Source organism: Oncorhynchus mykiss, chromosome 8, assembly GCF_013265735.2.
Source record: "Oncorhynchus mykiss isolate Arlee chromosome 8, USDA_OmykA_1.1, whole genome shotgun sequence".
NCBI classification, from domain to species: Eukaryota; Metazoa; Chordata; class Actinopteri; order Salmoniformes; family Salmonidae; genus Oncorhynchus; species Oncorhynchus mykiss.
In genome coordinates, this window is record NC_048572.1 from 9,840,919 (window position 1) to 9,857,559 (window position 16,641).

Below are 16,641 nucleotides of genomic sequence, written 5' to 3' on the forward strand. Positions count from 1 at the left end.
TGTTGTATTTAGCACCAGGGTTGTCACCTAGCAACGCTTTTCAATAGAATATAAATAATCTACTAGTGAGAAAACTAGAGAAAATATTGTATTTATATTTTATTTTACAGATTTCACAGAAAAGTTATATCACTATTTTAATATGTATATTGTTAAATTGGAATATTGTGGGGCGCTAAATGAAATAACATTACACTTATTTCACAAGTACAACTTTATGAGATCATGAGTGGTGATTGATGTGGTATAGCTGTCTGGATATTGTTACAGAACTCTCTCAGTGTAACTAATACTCACCATTGCCTCTCTTCTTGGGTGATTTAGACACTCTACTCCTATTAGAGGTGGACACCCCGCTCTCGCTCATGGAGTCGTGGGCTGACGAGGCACTGCCTGTGGTCTCGCTGTCCCGGATCATGCTCTCATACCCACTGCTGCCCCCGCTGTGGTAGAAGAGCGCAGTACGCCCCATGGCCGGTGGAAGCTCCCCACTGAGCACACTGCTATTGTCACTACCGTGCCCGCTGCTGTAACGCTGGGGCCTCCGCGGGGCTGTGATCTTGCTATAGGGCGAGGGCAACGGCGTGCTGACAGGGGATCCGCTGACGCTTGCCCCGCTATCGTTGGCATTGTCCCCTGAACCCCTGCTTAGATGTTTCCTTGGGCTTCCCGCCACAAGCTCACTAACTCGGCTATTGGCAGCCCGGATGGCCTGCTTGGTGCCCATGATAGTGCCCCTGCCAGGCTTGCCATTACCATTGGTCCCTGCCAAAGAACGAGCTGGAGGTTTCCCCGTTGGAGGTAGGCTGGCATTGCGTGCGGTTGGCGCATCATCAGATTTGGTGGAGTAGTTAAGGGTCTTGGAACTGCTGGCAGACAAGGTTCTAGCCTTTGATCCACTGGCAACTATGGCCCTGGGGTTGACATTAGCTTTGAGCTGTCCCAACTTGCTTGACGTCGCAAATGTGGTAGAGGAAGGTGGAGAGGTAGCAGTGGATATGGAAGTAGTGGAGGTGGGAACCCCAAGTTTTGGCACTGATCTATTGGATTTTCCATTGTCTCCTAAACTAATGCCACTATTCTCTCTCGACAGGCCAGGTCTGGACCTCACTGAGATTAGACTGTCACTTCTCTCCAAGGACATTAGGCTACCATAGTACCTTCCAGAATCGCCTTTGGCTCCTCGTGTCTTCAGGCTTGACGCTGTCTTAGCTGAGCCATGGTCAGCCTTCAAGCTGGATGTTTTGTAGCTAAACAAATCCCCTCTGAATCGAACGTCAAATTCCTCCTCGGATACTGATGTTTTAGGCAATGAGGACCTTGCAGCGTCGCTGGCTGCCCTTAAGGCACTAGGAGATAAGACTATCCTTGTCTTTTGATCAAGGCTTGATTTGCGAACAGGTGGAGCAGGAGGAGAGATAGAGCCGGACTTTGGAAGCATGCTGCTTTTCTGTCCATTTGCCTTCTTTCCCAAAGAGGAGAATCTCAGACTACCACTACCATCGCGGCCCCATTTTGATTCAGGGGAACTGTGGGGGACTGACACTGTGCCAAGAGTGGTGGCGCCTCGCCTGAGCTGTGGCATCCTGCTCATGGTCTCTGCTTTCTTGCTGCTGGACTTTTCACAACCGTCTACCACCCTCTGAGTCGAGGAGGATACCTGTGCTTTCGGCGGTCGAGGTACACTGTTGCTGTTTCCTCCCGGCTTCCTGGAAGGGAGGCCACTCACGCCATTTCTGGGTGGCTTACTCGCCACAGTGGATTCAGTCGCTCTAGGATCCGAATGGCCGCCCCCTCGCAACCAGAGATCATCTTGCTTGCCTTCCTGCCTGCTGCAGCTTGGGGCAACTGATGAGGTAGGTTTGGTTTTCCTGGGAAGACTGGAGTGAACAGCATGGTGTGGGATCTGAGAAGAGGCTGAGGTGTTCAGAGTGTTTGCTCTGAGAGATGCTTTGGTAGAGTCAGGAGAAGGTGGGCACTTAGTTAGGGAGAGCTTGCTTGGGGTTGCGGGGTCACTGTCCAACTCAGAGAAGCAGACACCACTGTCATTTAGGGAGCTCTTGGTACCATGCTGCAAGAACGGCTCCCTACGGAATATACCAGGGGAGGACAACATGGAGGTGTTCTCCGGTACCATGCACTTAGCCCTCTGTAAGAATCTACTTGTCGAATGGGTGCCGTCGCTCTCCAAGGAGCACACGCTCACTTCACTCGGCCAGGAGCCAATGGAAGACTGTCTGCTACCATGATGGGCAAACATCTCCTCCTGTGAGGCTGAGCTCACCCCAGATTGACACTCTTGAGCCGTGTAAGCATCAAATTCATCGTTGATGCTGCTAATGATGCTGACAGGACGGGAGCCTGAGGCCAGGGCCTGAAGGGAGCAGTCACTATTAAAGCTGATGATGCTGGAGGGCCGCCCATTGTCTGGGACCAGTCCTATGGGTAGGTCCTCCACAACTGTGAACACCAGCTCGTCTTCCCCATTCAGCTCCACGGGTTGCTGCAGGGTGATCGTGGTCCTCAGGACATCTCTCTCCAGGCATCTGCCCCTCAATGCTGACCGAAGGTGGCTCATCTCCATGGGACTCCTGCCATGATGGGCCCTCTCCAGGACCGGGGACCCCCCATGTTGTCCTTGCCTTAGGGCCTGCTGACTCATGCCCACAGGGGGTGCGCGGCAGATAGCATCCAGGCCCTGAGAGGGTGTTCTGGAGGATCTTGGCAAAGAAGGAGAGGCAGAAGGCTTAGGTACAGTAGGCCCTTTGTTGAGGTAGACCTTCTCTCGCACCACAGGCTCTGAGTCTTGCAACAAAACGCTGGGCTTAACCACGCAGGCCAGAACCTTCTCCCCATCTGCACTTGTCCGTTTGTGACTCTCTGGGACTCCTCCATCTAAGGACAATTTGGAATGTTCCTGCTCAGACTTAGCGGGAGCTGTGTTGGTGGTTGTTGTGCTAACGAGAGGCTTTTGGGAGGGGGATTTAACAGTCTTGGGGGACACAGTCTCCTCTGGGCTATTGGTCCTTTGGGCTATTTGTGCCCCTTTGCCCTCCCCAGTGAAGGCAGCTGGGCCCTCGCTGCCATCAATGCACTCCAGTCTCTCTTGGAGCTCAGCAAACGTGTCGCACTTGAAGTATTCCACCTCCGGGCGTTGGGTGTCTTTCCCGCGCTTCCTGTTCAGCGAGGGGATGATCGGAACAAAGGAAGGTGGGCCCTCATTGTCGCTGAGCTCTCTGTCTGAAATGGTGGCCCCACCAGGCCCGATGTAGATGACCGTGTCGCAGGAGTGCTCACTGCTGGATGAATAGTCCGGGTCACTGGACAGCAATGTGGGCATATCGGGGTCAAGAGCCACGGTTCGTGGGTGGAAGGGTCTCAAGTGTGGCTTGCGGATTCGTCCCTCTTCGCAGGAACTCTCGCCACCAGAGGAGCTGGATGCATACTGTAAGCAGGAGAGAGAACACACATTCAAATCTTGTCTGCGGTAGGGATTCAATAGCTGAATTATAAACAGTGTTCAATTCCTAGACTTTTCAATTTATTGGAACCCAATACCATTCAAGGTTAAAAGTGCAAACCAAAGGCTACATGAAAATGTATGTAAAAAATAATTTGATGTATCCTATGGTGTCCTGATCTATAAAATATAAGTAGATGCTGTCAATCTGCCTAATTATGTTGAAGGTAATGCTTTCCAAATCTCAGGGCATACATTGGATGCTCTTTAGTATTGATTACATGACATAAGACACTGAGAAAATGATCGCTGTAGCAGCCCTTCCTTTGGAAGAAATACAGATGAGCTGAATAGATTTAATTATTTCTATGGCAGAGTCATTATTACCCTGGGAAATCATTCAAACAATTCAGACATTCTCTAATTGAGCGATACCAAAGGATGCTTGAGGAATAAAGTCTGTATCTATGAAGACCATGCAAAGAATGTAATATGAATGTATTGATCCAAATCTCAATGGATGCAAGACCCAATACTCACGTACACATTCTGGATACAGATGACCGCACTCTCACACACACTTTAATTCAAAACATAACCCACTGGGCACAGACGTCAGTTCAACATCCAGTTTTGATTTACATTTTTGATTGAGTTGTCAACTAATGTGAATTCAATGTGAAATCAACCAAAAATGTCAACCTGTCATTGGATTTAGGTTCAAATGTAGGTTTTTTAATTAGGTTTAGTTTTTTTTTTAAATACAAAGTTCCCTTACCATGATGACTTGATTACTTTTTTCAAATCCAATCAGTTTTCCATATCAATTCAACGTCGTCACACTGACTTTATTGGTTGAAATGATTTGGAAACAGCATTGATTCAACCAGTAGGAAGCCTTGAAATAGGTTGTTTATATGTTACTACCTTGGATTTCTTCTTCCTCATGCGGTGGATACGCGAGGCCAGCTGCACAGTGGTGAGCGTCTCCATGTAATTGGTTGGTGAGTCAGAGATGTGTGCTATCATGGTGGTTCGGCAGTTGATGTTGCCCAGAGACTCCCTCAGCAACATGGTGAGCTTGCTATCCCTGAATAATACATCAGAGATCCCCTCGTTAGTCCCCAAAAAAAAGGACCAGCACCAGATCCTTGTAGCCATAACTCACTCCCCTCTAAACCTCCCAGGATCACAGCAACCATTCCTAATTGTACCAAAGGATTAGGCATAGACAGGCAAAAGGCGGCGGGAACGAGATCTCATTTACCATTTTCAACTACCACTTTCCGTTTCAACTACCTTCTCATGTTCTGTCTGTAAGTAGGGCAATTTGTGAAAGGTTCCATGAAAACTAGTTTTAAATAGACAAGAAACATTTTCATTAAGCCCACCCTACTCTACACTGTGTATAAATAAAGCTGATCTTGTCTGAGACTCAAGTAAAAACATCTCATTCCACATTTTCCTTTTCACAGACTCAATCTTCTATATTACAACCCAAACCCCCTCATCTCATTGAAGCCAGAATACACCCTTTTCGCTGAACCATAACACTGTCAATAATTTCCCACGTTGGTGCTTCGCTAATTCCCTCAACTTCTCTCTCATCCAAACAGGCTAATAGGGCTTCATAGATTATTCCTGTCAGGTGGGAAGAACAATGGATAGAGATAAAAAGGCCATGACACAAAGCCAGACACACAGACACAATGCAGACACATTCAGATTGGCATTGTGAAAAAAACAATTATTCACGAGCATCTGAATGTGTTTGTCCCTCGTCTCAGACATACCTGTAGGGTACGTTGAAAAAATATCATATTCAAGAGCGTTAGTCCCTCGTTTTCAGACATACCTGTAGGGTACGTGAAAAATCTTTATTCACTAGCGTTTGTCCCTCATTTTCAGACATACCTGTAGGGTACGTGCTTGGCCCCATTGGCCAGGGCGAGGATGACGTTTCCCAGAGCAGAGAGCGACAGACACTGGCCTCCACCTCCTTCCCGAGTCCGACGTATGTCTGTCTCACAGCTGCCCAGATCCAGCAGGTGCAGACGACTGCGGCCGCCAGACACTTTATGAGAGAGGGAGAAAACAGCAGAGACAGACAGAAAGACAGAAAGAGATAGAGAGAGAGAGAGAGAGAGAGAGAGAGAGAGAGAGAGAGAGAGAGAGAGAGGGAGAGAGAGAGAGAGTGTGAGAGAGGTAAATTGAGAGAAAAAGAGGAGAGATGGGGGCCTCCCGAGTGTGGCAGTGGTTTAAGGTGGTCTCTGTGCCCCCAGAGACTCTGGGTTCGCAGCCGGCCGTGACCGGGAGGCCCATAGGTCGGCGCACAATTGGCCTAGCGTCGTCCGGGTTAGGGAGGGTTTGGCCGGCAGGGATATCCTTGTCTCATCGCACACTAGCCACACCCGCCACAGGAGTCGCTAGTGCGCGATGAGACAAGGATACAGTGTTTCCTCTGATACATTGGTGCGGCTGGCTTCCGGGTTGGATGCGCGCTGTGTTAAGAAGCAGTGTGGCTTGGTTGGGTTGTGTTTCGGAGGACGCATGGCTCTCGACCTTCGTCTCTCCCAACCCCGTTTGGGAGTTGTAGCGATGAGACAAGACAGTAACAACTAACAATTGGATACCACGAAATTGGGGAGAAAAAGGGGGTTAAAAAAAGAGAGAAAAAAAAAGGAGAGATGGTAAATTATAAAACCTGAACTTTCACTAGAGCACCAAAATAAAAACAAGCTCAGGAGTTCACATTGAATGGACCACTTCAAACTTCACATCCCCCCATTTAGCTTTGTGCTAAATGACCGATACACTGAATGACACTTTCAGGGGGCACTGAACCCACTGAGCACAGCAGGGATTTTAAGTGGAACACAATGAAAAATACATAGGGGCCTGACAGAGGTGGCCCGATAGATACACACGTCGAGGTGTGGCTTAACAGAGATGGTTGTCCTTCTGTAAGGAACTCTAGAGCTCTGTCAGAGTGACCATTGGGTTCTTGGTCACCTCCCTGACCAAAAGCCCTTCTCCCCCGATTGCTCAGTTTGGCCGGGTGGCCAGTTCTAGGAAAAGTCTTGGTGGTTCCAAACTTCTTCCATTTAAGAATGATGGAGGCCACTGTGTTCTCGGGGACCTTTAATGCTGCAGAAATTTTTTGGTATCCTTCCCCAGATCTGTGCTTTGACATAATCCTGTCTTTGAGCTCTACGGACAATTCCTTCGACCTCATGTCTTATAGGGTATTGTGTGTAGATTGCTGAGGATTTTTAAAAATGTAATATAATACATTTTAGAATAAGGCTAACGTAACAAAATGTGGAAAAAGTCCAGGGCTCTGAATACTTTCCGAAGGCACTGTACTTGGCTGTCACAACAACAAATTATTTGCATGATACTTATTCTGCCACTAATTTGTTACCCGACCTGCTAACACTGACCGTAAAGCTAGGAAAGCGGTTGCATTATACTTATTCTGCCACTAATTTGTTACTCGACCTGCTAACACTGACAGTAAAGTTAGGAAAGCTGTTGCATTATACTCATTCTGCCACTAATTTGTTACCCGACCTGCTAACACTGACCGTAAAGCTAGGAAAGCTGTTGCATTATACTCATTCTGCCACTAATTTGTTACCCGACCTGCTAACACTGACCGTAAAGCTAGGAAAGCTGTTGCATTATACTCATTCTGCCACTAATTTGTTACCCGACCTGCTAACACTGACCGTAAAGCTAGGAAAGCTGTTGCATTATACTTACATCACTGTTTCTTTAGCTTTTTCACCGGTTAGCTGACGTTAGCTGTCTAACGTTTAACTTAATCTCGATCTAATTCGCTACTCTCAGATATGTCAAGTAACTACTTCCAGTCTTTTCCTGCCCTTGGACGGTCTAAGTATTTAGAAAATATGATTCTTGTTGGCTTGCCTATATGTCCTTTCATCTTGCCCCAGACCAGCTGGGGAGACAACCCTACCAAATGACCGAAACCAGCGGAATATCCAGGTTTGCATAAATAGCCAAATGCAGAATAATATTATAGCTGTTTTTTTGTTAGTTCACAGCTCACTATTCCTTACTACAAGATGATTAGCAATCTTTATGCAATACACATAGCTAGTTAGATACAAACAAGTGTTACGAATTTACCAGTGATGAAGTGCTTCGAACACACGTATAAATGTATTGAGTAACTGGAGCCCACAGCTTTCCATCAACATTGCGGCGAATAGCCTGAAACCATGAGGTTTGTCTAACCTGGTCCTTGGGAAGTTGAGGAAACTTAATTTGGTGGTGTTTTCTCCTACTATTGTTCAAACAAAAACAATATGGAATAGCTTTCCGGCATCTTAAGAGCAGGGTTAGTTAGATAGTTGGAGAAAATCTGTTGGGATAGGCTCTTTGACTGATAATGGAGACATACATTCCATGCGACAGTCTAGCTGTTCATGTTAACATTTTTACGTTTAGAATCCAAGTGTTTTTTTGGTATGATGTCATTTGTTGATTAAGACGACATGGAATTATATTAAAATGACCAATCAAGCATATACAAATTGTTTGTAGAATGTAAAAAAAAACAAAAAACAGCCGTTGTCGAGTTATGATTAAAGTAGGCAATTTAACAAAGGAGTGAAGGGAGTACCCTACGGCTGTATCCTACTCTGGGCGTGGTCACGTTATGCCTTGCCTCGCCGTGTGTATCTATGAATCAAGAGTTATGGACAGTCGGCTCAGAAGTGACAATCAAAAAGGCTCGCACTTTCGGGGGGCTAACTGCTCACATATAAAATACATAGTTATGGTTGAGAGGACAGATTCCTTCCCATTTGAGCTCATCTAGGTCAGTGGTATGAAAACTTTGACTCATATCATTAAGAGTAACCCGAACGGTGTCCTGATTTAATACAGTGGTGGGGTTGAAGATTAACCTAGCGTCAGCAAGATTTACATTCCCCTGCGCTCCAGAGTGACAACCCTCCCCGGAACCCGGGAATTGCAAACTAGCCTCCCCTTTTATGTGCCGCTCTATAAACATTCCCAGAAAGAGGACTCAAGCCTCATTACCTATTGAAATGTATTCTGGCTCCGGACAGCGTGTGCCGTGTCTACCCCCGCATTGCAGCGAAGGGAGTGTGAAATACTAATGACAGCAGCTAATGTAGAGGATGCGGCGATGACAGGTAGGCTAGGGCAGAGTATAATGAAAATGAGCTAGCCTTCCTTGTTAGTATTCCTGTTAAGGCCTTATCAGCAACTCCAAATGAAGCTAATTAATACAAGTTGGATTGGAAAAAAAGAGCAAGAGAGAGAGAGAGGAAGAGCTAGAGAGAGAGGAAGAGCGGGAGAGAGAGAGATAATAGACTTGCTGGATGGCCTAGCCTTTCCAGCAGGCCTTAACATACTAATGATGCATGTGAAATATGTTCTCCAGATAAAAGGGCAAGGGTTTTTCATTGTGCTGATCAGAGTGGTTCCTTTGAGCGTCGAGCAAATTAAAGACGTCATTATCTTTCAAAGGTTTATCTGCATCAATATGGTGGTCAATGTGGAGCTCCAGATCAATATTTAACATCACATGAATAAGACACCATATTTAACTGTCATCACATGAATAAGACACCATATTTAACTGTCTTCACATGAATAAGACACCATATTTAGCTGTCATCACATGAATAAGACACCATATTTAACTGTCATCACATGAATAAGACACCATATTTAACTGTCATCACATGAATAAGACACCATATTTAGCTGTCATCACATGAATAAGACACCATATTTAACTGTCATCACATGAACAAGACACCATATTTAGCTGTCATCACATGAATAAGACACCATATTTAACTGTCATCCTCCTTCATTATGTAACCTCTGATGACTGATGAAATTCATACATGGGTAGACTGCATATTGAATGTCAAATTAACTCGCTAGAAAAAGTTTTGCTTGCCCAGTGTGCTCTGGAGGGTTTACACTATCTGGGCAATTCCATTGGTTGAATAGTGCCAGGCAAAAACAAATACCTATTTGACCCAGGTGTACTAAGTGCACACACCAGACCAACCATCCCCAACTTCTCCCCCGACACACAGCCACCGGCACCCTACTCACTTCCTCCTTTGACACTCTTCTCCATGCGGTACTGGTAGATGTGGAGGGTGAAGAGCATGTGGGAGTTTCTCCTCTCCTCCTCATCGCAGTGAGGGCGGCTGGTGCTTCGTGCCTCCAGGGCTGTGTCCAGAAAGTAGGCTGCCCGCTCTGCAGTGGCCGCACGCAACTCACTCTGGTTCTGTAGCTGAGGGGGGGAAGAGAGACGAAAAATGAGGGAGACTGAACGAAAGAGAGGAAAAGAGACAACTCATACTAATACTATTGAGACTAGTACTGTACCTCCTACTGTTCCTGCTGTTGTAAAAGCTTTTCATGCCAATAAAACCCTTTGAATTGAATTGAGAGAGTGAGAGAGAGAGAGAGAGAAAGAAATAAAGAGAGAGAGAGTGCACGAGAGAGAAAGAGGGAGGTACAGAGAGAGTTGCTAGAAAGGTAAAGACAGAGAGAGAGAGAAAATGGGAGATGAATTAAGAGAGTAAGAGAGACTCCCACACAGACACATAATGAACGAGATGAAAGAGAGAGAGAGACACAAACAGGTGAGAAAAGAACATGTGAGAGACGGACAGGGAAATAAAGACAGACAGCCATAGACATGAAGAAAGAAAAGAAGAGAGGGGGTGGGGGGGGGGGGGAGAGTGAAATGAGAGAGATGAAAAGAGACTGCATTAGAAGGGTCTAGCTAATTGGGCGAACAGCACACATTTCTGGCCCGGCGGAGGGAGTCTCCTGGGTGATCAGGAGGTCAGATATGCGCACAAAGGGAGGGAGAGGTGAGAGAGAGAGAGGGTCCAGGGAGGGAGAGAGGTTGTCTGAGGAACTCAGGTGGAAGCGGCATCACAAGAGCCCAGGTAGCTAAAGAATTGAAGCATTCAATGACGGGTGATTTATTGTTGAGAAAGGAGCACACAACGTAAGCACAAATTCTAGATATTAAGTCAGAATATAGCTGAACATAGCCTATGCTAGGTTTGTCACAAACTATTAAAATGCTTTCTCTAGAGCTCCCCACCCAAAGCCAACACACACACACACTCCCACTAGCCAACGAGCTCCGTACCTGTGACCCACAGATGGGGTCCTCGCGCAGGTACACCCCCGGAGACTGGCCATCCTGCAGGCTGCCTGTGGACACATTGGACAGCAGGTCGGTCAGCGCCTCGTCCCGGCCGGAGATCTCCACGGCGGACACGCGGACCGAGAAGCGTGCCCCGGCCTTCTCCTTGCGTTCCTCGATGAGCTTGAAGAGCCAGGAGATGGCGCAGGGAGCCACACCCAGGCTCTGTGTGGAGCAGTCCCGACCAATCATGGTGTACGTCTTACCTGTGGAGGAGGGTTCAGAGGTTATTTGAGGTGGTGAGTGGTGCGCTTGTTATACTTGTTGGGTTGTTTTCTCAGACATGGACTAAGCCTATAGTTTTGGTCTAAAAGGCATGTTCAACTGAGATTCTCCATTGACAGTGCATCTTAGTCCTTGGCTAGACTAAATCTGTGTCCTGTAAACCTGCCTGTCAGATTTTAAGTCTGCTCTCCAAAACAGCAGGGGGGCAGGTAGCCTAGTGGTTAAAGCATTGGACTAATAACCGAAAGGTTGGAAGATCAAATCCCTGCGCTGACAAGGTAAACATCTGTTGTTCTGCCCCTGAACAAGGCAGTTAACCCACTGGTCCTAGGCCATCATTGAAAATAAGAATTTGTTCTTAACTGACTTGCCTAGTTAAATAAAGGTTAAAAAAAACTGTCAAAGGTTACTTATTACTTATTTGTTCAGAAATGAAATAGCTAGATGAAATAGGAATAGACACATCAAAAACAGGTTTATGAGTGCAGTCTGCTGTTGAAGTAGATAAAAGACAGGGTTGACAAAATGTTTTAACCCAATGAGTCCCACCGTATCGCCGGGGCATCTTTAGGCTTCGAACCCATTTTAAACCGTGTGTGTTTGAGCTACAGACTACTGGGTTCTACCATTTGATGAGTCTATTTCTCGTGCATCCGTAGATAGCGACCATGTGTAGTCTGTGTGATTAACGGGAGATGAGCTAGAGCGGTGTTTGTGAGACAAGAGCGGATCCCGAAGGGGACCGGGTCGGGTCTTTCATACAAAAAACGTCTATAGAGTCTGAATGGTTTGAGCTACAAACTATTAAAGCTATCTAAGCTAATCTATGAAAAGCTGAGACTATCACGAACACACACATGTTTTGCTCTATGATGCTCACCAGCTACACAAGACTCGTTAGGAGGTAAGGGGTTCTCAGGACATAGTGTCTATAATACTGTAACAAGCTCACATAGTTGCTGTCACAAACTCCAAATTCCACACAGTTGTCATTGACTAGTTGGATATAAATTTCCCAGAGAGCAAACCATTTCTGTAACTACAACATTCATATAAATACATTTCTACCTGGTTTTTGGTTTGGTGGACCTTGTTCTTCTATTCATATCCAGAAAAGTAATGAATGCAACTGTTTATGTCAAATTATTTTGTGTTCTACTTACAGCCCTGGTTGTCCTGAAAAGAACATGGTAAAACACTTCATCGTGAGGCTAAGTGTAGAGGCTGGACATGGAGAAAAACCAACGTCAGATAAATGAAATACTGGAATCTCGTGACTAATAGGGTTAAGTGAAGTCTAGGGATGTGGATCAAATATAAATATGTGTAGCAGTAAAAGAAGTTACAGCAGAAGTAGAAGTTAACAAACAACACGGGAGATCTGAAGTCCTCATCAGTGGGTTTGGCAGACCTACACAGCCGGAGGAGAAACAAAGGACTAGATAAAAGGACAGACTGGTCTAACAACCAGATGGAAAACAAGGGCACTTTACATTCTGCATAAAGCTCTTTCTCTCTCTCTTTTTCCCACTCTCAAAAAAACGTGCGCGCGAGCACACACACACACACACACACACACACACACACACACACACACACACACACACACACACACACACACACACACACACATCCTACAACATTGTACTGAAGTGGCCGCTGCCTTCCTTCTCTCTGCCTGTCCTTCAAAGCTCTCCACACAAACTCAAAGAGGGCTTTAAAATAAGGCAGACAAAACAAAAGGGGATTCTCCATCTCTCTGCTCTATTGTAAACAATCATTGGGACTCCCACCAGGAAATGAAATCCGTGAAGTGGTTTCCTAATGGGAAAGGGGGGTAGGGACCCACAATGGTTGAGTCAATTAAAACAGGGACCTCTGTTCAGTCAGTCATCTAGTTTGTTTCTTGAGGTGTGAAAACAGGAAATTAAACTGTTTGAAACATTAATGGGCCGTCATTCGTTATTTCAAGGGCATATATGTGTGTGTGTGTGTGTGTGTGTGTGTGTGTGTGTGTGGTCATACCGAGGTTGGCATGGCCTAAGCAGAAGATGCAGCCGTCTGCACCGTTCACCACCGATTGGATGACCTCCGCCACCGTCCCCGAGCACACCTCAGCCTAGAAAGCACAGATCATTTCAGCCAATGACAACACAGCATAGCACACCTCAGCCTATCAGTAGAAAGCACAGATCATTTCAGCCAATGACAACACAGCATAGCACACCTCAGCCTATCAGTAGAAAGCACAGATAATTTCAGCCAACGACAACACAGCATATCACACCTCAGTGTGACTGAGTCTCTGCGTGCAGAGCATTGCTTGTGAGTTCAGATCATTTGACATCACAGGACATCCCAATAGCAAAGAGGCAAACACAACCAAGCAGGGAAAAAAAGCACAGCACCATGTCAAACATACAAGGAGGGGCCATCTACAACCCTTTGAATGCATATCAAACATACAAGGAGGGGCCATCTACAACCCTTTGAATGCATATCAAACTTACAAGGAGGGGCCATCTACAACCCTTTGAATGCATATCAAACAAACAAGGAGGGGCCATCTACAACCCTTTGAATGCATATCAAACAAACAAGGAGGGGCCATCATCAACCCTTTGAATGCATATCAAACAAACAAGGAGGGGCCATCTACAACCCTTTGAATGCATATCAAACATACAAGGAGGGGCCATCTACAACCCTTTGAATGCATATCAAACATACAAGGAGGGGCCATCTACAACCCTTTGAATGCATATCAAACATACAAGGAGGGGCCATCTACAACCCTTTGAATGCATATCAAACATACAAGGAGGGGGCATCTACAACCCTTTGAATGCATATCAAACATACAAGGAGGGGGCATCTACAACCCTTTGAATGCATATCAAACATACAAGGAGGGGCCATCTACAACCCTTTGAATGCATATCAAACATACAAGGAGGGGCCATCATCAACCCTTTGAATGCATATCAAACATACAAGGAGGGGCCATCTACAACCCTTTGAATGCATATCAAACAAACAAGGAGGGGCCATCTACAACCCTTTGAATGCATATCAAACATACAAGGAGGGGCCATCTACAACCCTTTGAATGCATATCAAACATACAAGGAGGGGCCATCTACAACCCTTTGAATGCATATCAAACATACAAGGAGGGGCATCATCAACCCTTTGAATGCATATCAAACATACAAGGAGGGGCCATCTACAACCCTTTGAATGCATATCAAACAAACAAGGAGGGGCCATCATCAACCCTTTGAATGCATATCAAACATACAAGGAGGGGCCATCTACAACCCCTTGAATGCATATCAAACATACAAGGAGGGGCCATCTACAACCCTTTGAATGCATATCAAACATACAAGGAGGGGCCATCTACAACCCTTTGAATGCATATCAAACATTCAAGGAGGGGCCATCATCAACCCTTTGAATGCATATCAAACATACAAGGAGGGGCCATCTACAACCCTTTGAATGCATATCAAACATACAAGGAGGGGCCATCTACAACCCTTTGAATGCATATCAAACATACAAGGAGGGGCCATCTACAACCCTTTGAATGCATATCAAACATACAAGGAGGGGCCATCTACAACCCTTTGAATGCATATCAAACATACAAGGAGGGGCCATCTACAACCCTTTGAATGCATATCAAACATACAAGGAGGGGCCATCTACAACCCTTTGAATGCATATCAAACATACAAGGAGGGGCATCATCAACCCTTTGAATGCATATCAAACATACAAGAAGGGGCCATCTACAACCCTTTGAATGCATATCAAACAAACAAGGAGGGGCCATCATCAACCCTTTGAATGCATATCAAACATACAAGGAGGGGCCATCTACAACCCTTTGAATGCATATCAAACATACAAGGAGGGGCCATCTACAACCCTTTGAATGCATATCAAACATACAAGGAGGGGCCATCTACAACCCTTTGAATGCATATCAAACATTCAAGGAGGGGCCATCATCAACCCTTTGAATGCATATCAAACATACAAGGAGGGGCCATCTACAACCCTTTGAATGCATATCAAACATACAAGGAGGGGCCATCTACAACCCTTTGAATGCATATCAAACATACAAGGAGGGGCCATCTACAACCCTTTGAATGCATATCAAACATACAAGGAGGGGCCATCTACAACCCTTTGAATGCATATCAAACATACAAGGAGGGGCCATCTACAACCCTTTGAATGCATATCAAACATACAAGGAGGGGCCATCTACAACCCTTTGAATGCATATCAAACATACAAGGAGGGGCCATCTACAACCCTTTGAATGCATATCAAACATACAAGGAGGGGCCATCATCAACCCTTTGAATGCATATCAAACATACAAGGAGGGGCCATCTACAACCCTTTGAATGCATATCAAACATACAAGGAGGGGCCATCTACAACCCTTTGAATGCATATCAAACATACAAGGAGGGGCCATCTACAACCCTTTGAATGCATATCAAACATACAAGGAGGGGCCATCTACAACCCTTTGAATGCATATCAAACATACAAGGAGGGGCCATCTACAACCCTTTGAATGCATATCAAACATACAAGGAGGGGCCATCTACAACCCTTTGAATGCATATCAAACATACAAGGAGGGGCCATCTACAACCCTTTGAATGCATATCAAACATACAAGGAGGGGCCATCTACAACCCTTTGAATGCATATCAAACATACAAGGAGGGTCCATCTACAACCCTTTGAATGCATATCAAACATACAAGGAGGGGCATCATCAACCCTTTGAATGCATATCAAACATACAAGGAGGGGCCATCTACAACCCTTTGAATGCATATCAAACATACAAGGAGGGGCCATCTACAACCCTTTGAATGCATATCAAACATACAAGGAGGGGCCATCTACAACCCTTTGAATGCATATCAAACATACAAGGAGGGGCCATCTACAACCCTTTGAATGCATATCAAACATACAAGGAGGGGCCATCTACAACCCTTCGAATGCATATCAAACATACAAGGAGGGGCCATCTACAACCCTTTGAATGCATATCAAACGCAAACACTTCTAAGACCTAAAAGCACTAGGGGCGAGAGTTGGTAGGTTGCAGTGTATTTCTACACGTTGCATCACGTTGCAAATCTTGGTTGTTTTAATATGAATGACCCGTCCACTGTATTCACAGTAGCAGAACTTACATATAGGGCAGCACATTGCAGCTATAGGGTCAGTGGTTTTCAACCTGTGGTCCGCTGATTTTTATCAATTCATTCCTTTAACGGTCGGAGTATTTATGGTATTACAAAGATTTTCTAATTCATTTTCACAATGCAATTGTTAATAATGATACAGATACATTTATTTTGTTACATTCACTTACTACAATTGACCAAATTTGACCACCAATATATTTTATTGGGTTGGGACCTGCTGGCCTAGGTAATGCTGCCTCGCTTGGCAATCTCATGACTCTGCCTGATTCCAGGATGCAGAGTAGACCTGCATTGCATAATATGGACATATAATATAACGTTTAACGTTCTCAGCTCTCTCTCTCTCTGATCAGTCCCATTGCAGGCTCAGTTCTCTCTCTGATCAGTCCCATTGCAGGCTCAGTTCTCTCTCTGATCAGTCCGATTGCAGGCTCAGTTCTCTCTCTGATCAGTCC

The 16,641-nt window shown here is 45.5% G+C and overlaps 1 protein-coding gene across 3 annotated transcripts in view; it reads right to left on the reverse strand.

Annotated features, from left to right (window-relative positions):
• The window catches only part of kif26aa (kinesin family member 26Aa), a 167,471-nt gene that overhangs the window by 14,937 nt on the left and 135,893 nt on the right, over window positions 1-16,641 (reverse strand). For all 3 annotated transcript variants that reach the window (XM_036984711.1, XM_036984712.1, XM_036984713.1), the window contains 6 exons: window positions 12,957-13,050; window positions 10,650-10,912; window positions 9,590-9,773; window positions 5,375-5,534; window positions 4,388-4,550; window positions 298-3,445 (listed from right to left, as the gene is read on the reverse strand). In XM_036984711.1, the coding sequence (XP_036840606.1) occupies window positions 298-3,445; window positions 4,388-4,550; window positions 5,375-5,534; window positions 9,590-9,773; window positions 10,650-10,912; window positions 12,957-13,050 (4,012 nt within the window). The remainder of the gene's footprint in view (window positions 1-297; window positions 3,446-4,387; window positions 4,551-5,374; window positions 5,535-9,589; window positions 9,774-10,649; window positions 10,913-12,956; window positions 13,051-16,641) is intronic.